At 43.0% G+C, this 7,065-nt stretch overlaps 1 protein-coding gene across 1 annotated transcript; it reads right to left on the reverse strand.

Annotated features, from left to right (window-relative positions):
* Window positions 1-1,779: 1,779 nt before the first annotated feature.
* LOC137629072 (uncharacterized) lies at window positions 1,780-5,720 on the reverse strand. Its single transcript, XM_068360341.1, has 2 exons — window positions 4,774-5,720; window positions 1,780-3,048 (listed from the first exon to the last, which is right to left on the reverse strand). The coding sequence occupies exons 1-2, from the start codon at window positions 4,811-4,813 to the stop codon at window positions 1,916-1,918; spliced, it is 1,173 nt and encodes a 390-aa protein (XP_068216442.1). The 5' UTR covers window positions 4,814-5,720; the 3' UTR covers window positions 1,780-1,915.
* Between the last annotated feature and the right edge of the window lie 1,345 nt (window positions 5,721-7,065).

The raw sequence follows: 7,065 nt of genomic DNA on the forward strand, positions 1-7,065 counted from the left end.
AACTGAAGGACTTGGGACTCCCACTTTATCCTGAGGAACTTCCTGCTGGAGGGGTGCACGGGGATTTGAAAGTAAGCTTCCTTGAGGTCGAGGGACATTAGGAAATCTCCCTCCCTCAAGGCCGCCAGCACTGTCTTCGGCGTGTCCATCGTGAAGTCCGTCTTTGAGACAAACTTTTGAGGGCTGAGAGGTCTATGACCGGCCTCCACCCTCCTGTTGCTTTCTCCACAAGGAAGAGCCTGCTGTAGAACCCCGGGCCGGGGTTCTCCACTGATTCCAATGCTCCCTTGGAAATCATGGATGACACCTGTTCTCGCAGCGCCGCCCGTTTCAAGGGGTCTTTGGGAATTAACCACTCGGCCCTCTGAGCTGGGATGAGTGGGGGAGGTTCCGTCAGGAAGGGAAGCCTGTAGCCTTCCTTCAGGACCATCACTGTCCAGGGATCCGCACCGAAATCCCGCCATGCTTGCCAAGAGTGTCTGAGGCATCCCCCTACTTGAGGCTCCTGCAGGAGTAGGGGGCCTCGTCTCCTACCTCCTTCTGGAGGAGCAGCCGGACCGACCTCTCCTTGAGTTACTGTAGGAAGGTCTAAAGGATGACTGAGGTGCCGTGTTACCCCTACGGGGGGGCTGCGAGGCTTGGAACCAAGGTGCCGAAGGAGAGTCTCTTCGAGGTTGCGTAGGTGGTGCCTGGGAGGAGTGAGGGACGTCCACTGATGGTCTCCTATGCACTGGCCGCCTCATGGGGGGAGGCCTATGTTCTACGTCCTTCATCCTCCTTACCCTCTCCATGGTGTCTTCCACCATCTTGAGGGGAAAGATGGATTCATCCCATACTAAGGAATTCCTTAACTTCCTTGCCTCCCTGTCCGGCAACCTCCTTATAATCTTGCTGAGGACTGTCTCTCTCTCTTTCGCAGAACCCAGTTTGTGGCCATCGAGAGAAATTGGGAAGACAAAAACTTGAGGGCCTTGCCCCCTGAACTAATTAGATCTTTCAACAAGGACTGATTTTCAGGAAGGGAGAGATCGTGTGATGCTTGAAACCCTACCAAGGTGCAGGCCCACCAGTCTAACCAGGAGGATACGTATACCAGGTCTTGAGCCATGTCCTCCATCATGGAGGTCTCCGTCGGGGAAAAGCAAACAGGGGCCGTGGACGCCCTGTCCTCTGCGGCTCCTTGGTTCAAAGAGGTCACTGCTGCTTCCACTGCGCGGGGCCCTCCACGACGACCCTCTGGCACGTAAAACCTCTTCTGAGTCTTCAGTCCCGGCATCAACTTCGAGGAACTGTAAGTTTACTTGTGAACGAAGGTTCTGGAGTGGGAGGTGAGACCTTCCGGACTCACCAGTGGTAGCTTATACACCCCCCCCTGGAACCCCCCCAAGCGGTGGCGCGAGCCCCAAACCACGCCCCCTTGGGCGGAGTTACCAGGGACGAGCGGGTTGACTCGGCAATGGAAGTCACATTTTTGAAGTTGTAATAGAACAAAAAATAACACAGAAGTGGTTGAGCTTACCTTGGTAGTGCAAGTTATGAAGGAATTACTGTGAAGGTGCAAATTGTTGGACATAAAGGTCTTTTTACTAGTAAATTCAATCTTCTTGTGCTCTCTTGGTTGATATGAATATTGAAAGATTCCAGTTAGTTTGTTTTCTGTGGAATAATAGTGATTGTATGTGTGTGTTCTTGTATGTAGCCTACTCTGTTGAATTATGAAGTTGTTAAAATATTCCCTCCTAAGTACTGTACATGGTCTCCTCGGGTCACGGGGGAAGGGTTGGAGGGTGACCCAGACTTTGAGTCCGGAAGGTCTCACCTCCCACTTCAGAACCTTCGTTCACAAGTAAACTTACAGTTCTGGAGAGGGAGGTCTCAACCTTCCGGACTCACCAGTGGTAGCTAGGCAGATGCTTCAGGGGGCTTGAAGATGAAGTCCAGCGACCACAGCATCGAAAGCTCCCTGTAAGCCGAGGAGAGCATAGTAAGAGCTGAAGACAGAGTCGCTTCTCCAATTCATTCTGGACATGATTTCTTGTATAGATACTCCATTGTATAGCAGTCTTGATGAAGCTTGACCCCTTATAGAGTGAAAATTCGTTGACTGTTTAGTTGCATTTGGGTCGGCTCTGAAAATGCACTCCCTAAAAAGTTGTCTCATTTTTTGTAGAGACATTATCTTGAAGTGTTCATCTAGCCATATGTGGTCTTTCCTGTCTATGTTTCTTTCCATACAGACTTTGTTTGTGTATTCCAAATAGAAGTTCAATTGTCTGACTGGACATATTTTTGGTCTGTTAGGAAGCTTCCTAAAGCTGATCTCTATTGGCGTGTAGTTGTTCTTTTGGTTTTTGGCCATGAAGGAAGGGTGGTTCCGTAAGACAATGTGTTCTGGGGTGAAGGTGCTCCTGGAAATGCTGAGATTGTTAAATTGATTAGCTCTTAAAGGGCAAGCTAAGGCTACTAGGAACAAGGTTTTCTGTGTCAGTAGTAAGGTAGAGTTATCTCTCGTGGTGTTGAGAAACGAAATTACTTTGTCTAGATCCCAGCCAGGGAACTGGTGAGAATTTCTAGGTTTCCTTCTATTAACTCCCGATATCATTGCTTTGACATATTTGTCCTCTGCAAGACAGTAACCTGGGAAATAGCCTGACAAGATAGGACCTAAAGCTGCTCTGTAGCTCTTCAGGGTGTTGTAAGACAGACCCTTGTCTATAAGGTGATTGAAAAATAAAATAATTGCTAACAGGGGGAATTTGTTGTCTCTTCCATACTCCTTGTGAATGAAACTTTTAAAAATGTTGTATAGGTTTTCATACTTGTGCAAGGAGCTGTCCCTCAAGCTGACAGCAATTTTGGAGCAAACCTCAGGAGGAAAGACGTTAGGGAGCTGATCCTTTAAATTTTGAAGGCGATCAAAGTTGATTGGAGCTTTGCTGAGGGTGAGATACAATCCTTGAGAACTATCTGGTAGTCTTCGATCTTCACAATATATCGTTTGTGCTGCTTCGCGACTGACTTCACTAATGGAATCCATGGTTCCGTCCCCTGCGATATGGTGCAGAAAAGCATATTATTATTGCATTCTTTATTGATTTTAAAAGCTACTTTGTGTAGTAAGAATCCTGGTGGAAAGGCATAGAGAGGTGTTGATCCCTTCCAGCTAATCGTAAGTGCATTATTGCTGATGGCTTTTTGGTTTGGAAGAGATGAACAAAACTTTTTGCACTTAGTATTGAAGCCATTTGAGAACAGATCTATTTCCGGGGTGAAATTGAAGTCAGAGCAGATTAAGGAGAATAGACTGTCACTGAGTGAAGTTTCTGTGTGAATGGAACCCAGGTCCCTGGAAAGTGAGTCTGCGATGGTGTTACTTACTCCCCTGATCCATCTGGAATTTATCTGTATGTTGTGATCCTTCATGGTACTAAGTATTTTCCTGACTAGTTCATGGGCTAACTTGTTTCTGATACTACCCTGTTTCCTTAGCCAACAATTAGTAACCTTTGAATCAACATGTATTAAGACTACCTTGTTGTATAACCTTGTGATGAAGTGTTCCAAAGAATAGAAGCAAGCTAATAACTCTCTTACATTGATGTGAAGGGAGGATTCTTCATTTGTCCAAGTTCCATTTATTGAGAGCATATTACCTGCTATTACTAATGCACCTCCCCAACCCTGGTTGGAAGCGTCAGTGAAAAGTTCTGCATCTATCTGTGGTTTTGGAATGTTAATCTCTCTGTACATTTGTCTCTGTTCCCATGGCTTTAGGTATTTTTTGAAGGTGTGGGGGATGATTTTGTACCCTGAATTAAAATAACTGTGGTATCTGTGGAGATATTTAAGATGGAATCTTCCCAAGCTTGTATAGGATGCACTAAAATTTAAAGCTCCGATTAACATTTGATAGGAATGCAGGTCGGATTTAACAGAGTTGGAGAAAGCTTTGGCCAATTCGACACACTTCTCCATGTTTTTCCCACTGGGATTCATAGTTTTCTTAATCATATTGTAATGCACTCCTAAAAATTCAATTCTTTGAGTCGGTTCAATTGTAGATTTTTTAAGTGAGATATTCCATCCTAAGTCTGACAAGATCTTAATGACTAGCTGAATGTGATTTTTACATTTTACATAATCTTTTGCTAATATAAGAATGTCATCAAGATAATTGAATATTAAGATGTTATATGAAGTTCTAATATACTTGATCACTGTGTACATTATCTTTGAAAAAAATATAAGGTGCTGTCTTTAGTCCAAAGGGTATCACAGTCCATTTGAACTTCCTTTTACCTAGTTTGAAGGTTAGAAATTTCTGGCTACTTGCATGTAATGGAATGTGCCAATAAGCATCTTTTAAATCTAGTTTGCAGGCCCAAGAGTTTAGATGTAGATAGGGAAATATAGTATTGGCCTTGAGCATGGTAAAAGAAGGTTTTTTAATCATGGTGTTGAGCACCTTCATGTCAAAGATTAGTCGTACTGTTCCATCTGGTTTGAATTTATAAAATATGTGGTTGGAGTAGTAAAAGGAAGTTCTGGGGATCTGCTCTATGACACCTAGTTTTAGCAGTCTGTCACATTCACTTTCCAATATTTTACGCTTGTTAATTGAATAAAATCTATCTTTACCTGTTCTTTTTAATGACCTCTGGGCTTTAAGTTTATTATTAAACGGAATTCTCACCCCTTCATTGATAATTTTACAAGCAAAAGAGGCATTAGGAAGCTTTCTCCAACTATCAATATTCATCAATAATGACTTACCTATCCTATTCTCTGGGGGGCTCTGGGAGGAGTTATTCATTGGTTTTGAGGCCAAAGGCAAGGTCTCTTTACTTCTATCTTGATTTATAGCATTTGGCCCAATGTCATGATGGTCTGGTGCGGAGCAAAGCTCGTTATTATCTGGTGCTGAGCAAAGCTCATTAACCACTGGTGCTGAGCAAAGCTCGTTATTAACTGGTGCAGAGCAAAGCTCATTAACTGGTGCTGAGCAAAGCTCATTATTAACTGGTGCAGAGTAAACATCGTTATCAACTGGTGCATAGAATACTGGTGCTGAAAAAATCTCTTTGAACTGGTGCGGAGCATGGCTCAATTTCTAGGGTCTTTCTTTTCTCTGGCTCCTGAACTATTAGCTTGTCCATTTTGTGACCTCCCCCCCCTGTACCCACCTCGCCTATTACCTCTTCTAAGCGGCTGAGACTTGAATCTAAAGTTAGGGTTACCTTTGAGGAAACTGAACCTTCTTCCCTGAAATCTGCCCCCGAAGTTGAATTTCCTACCCCTGAAGTTTGCTGCCCCTCCTCTGAGGAGGGGACCCTTGTGAAAGCAGGCAGCAATGGCTGATTTTTGGTCTTCAGTTAAATTCCAAACTTCTTTAATGTCTGCTTTGATTATAAGATCTCTTATTTCTTCCTTGAGGTATCTAGGAAGTGCTCTGCTTCTGAAATTTCTTATCAAATTTTGTATGAGGTCTATGCTCCTCCTTAGGGGACCAATAATAATTTTGGACAAAAAATCAATGTCATTTACTTTGGAGGGGTATACAATGTGTGCCAGTGCTGCATGCCCTTGAAAGGCAGAAATACTCATTTTAATATTTTCAATGTCATAAAAAAATTTTCTCTTATAACTGTCATCAAATACCTTACCTTCAGGCCAGAAATTCAACTTTGGAGTATTAATTAATTTAAAAAAGTCTGAGAACTCCTTATTTTGACTACTAACAAAGAATTTATCCCGGTTATCACTATGGCCTTCACTGAAAGTTAATGCTACTAGTGTATTATTCAACTGAATTTTCGCTTCTCTATGAAAAGATGGTTCAGCTTTGAAATTGGTGGAAATATATGAAGGAATGGGTTTATTGAAGGTAAGAAGGTTGAAATCTTCGTAATCACTTTCATCTCCATTATTATAAAAGGAAAAGAGGTCTAAATTTGCACTTTCAGGTAATTCAGGTGATCGTCTTGAGCGCTTAGTAGGAGGGGGAGCCTCATTCTTCTTAGCAGGTGAACCACTTCTGCCGAGATGAATGTTTAATATCAGTGATTTATTTACCATAGATTAATTGAAATTTTGTTCAACAGGTATAGTAAATATGGACAGCAGCGGACCTAGAAGGCTGAAGTCAGGCAATGGGGTTCACGACTCAAATAGCCCTCTTAGGTTAATTCAGTGCCATATTTAAGTGAATAAGTTTAAATCTGTTATTATTAATAAACTAGACCTGCCTCATATGTAACCCTTATCAGATAGCCCCCCAGGGCCTAGGCTAGTGTCGATAGGTTTAAAGCGAGAAATGTAAGCTCGAACTTACCTGTGGTCTAGCCTACTGCCTATTAAGCTGCGTGCTTTTGATGTGTCAGGCAAGCAATTTGTTTTGTGTGCTTAATTATAATTTTGTAATATGTAAAAATTGGAGTATTTGGTTTGTTTATACCAATTAATCGTGTAGTAATCATGCACATGCTTTGCTTAAGCTACTTACGCTATGTTCGGAAGTGCCTGCTCTAAGCATTCAAATCATAACAACCTTACGTATGGGGGCCGCCATTTGCATTTGTGACGTCATTAGTCTAAATCAGCTGCTTTCCATATGACGTTTTCGTTGTAAAAAGAATTTAAAACCTTACCTTTTCTGGATAATTTGCATGAGAGTTTGATTCTGTTGTAGTAACATATTTACGATATCAGAATTAGAAGGCATATCACTATCTGCAGTCAATTGTGTTCGTTTTTCGTTACTGATTACGTTCTCCTCTCCGCTGGAGTCTTCGCTAAGCCGATGCACCTCCACGGAGGTAAGAATTTGCCTAGACATAATTAAGCCGTGGGCTGAGATATTACTCTGGTTGCTGAGTGCAGAATAATGAAAATCAGCAAATAATGTTGGGAGCAGCGGGAGGGAAAAAGAGGAGAACGTTCTGTGCCGAAGTCAACTTCAGAAATGTGACTTCCATTGCCGAGTCAACCCGCTCGTCCCTGGTAACTCCGCCCAAGGGGGCGTGGTTTGGGGCTCGCGCCGCCGCTTGGGGGGGTTCCAGGGGGGGG

This window comes from Palaemon carinicauda, chromosome 37 (genome assembly GCF_036898095.1).
Source record: "Palaemon carinicauda isolate YSFRI2023 chromosome 37, ASM3689809v2, whole genome shotgun sequence".
Classification (NCBI taxonomy): domain Eukaryota; kingdom Metazoa; phylum Arthropoda; class Malacostraca; order Decapoda; family Palaemonidae; genus Palaemon; species Palaemon carinicauda.

Excerpts from the sequence above, each read along its gene's own strand:
- LOC137629072 (XM_068360341.1), bottom strand. The coding sequence starts at position 4,813 with ATGAATAACTCCTCCCAGAGCCCCCCAGAGAATAGGATAG. Across the intron at positions 3,049-4,773 it reads CCCCCCAGAGAATAGGATAG|GGGACGGAACCATGGATTCC; the intron begins GTAAGTCATTAT and ends ACCATATCGCAG.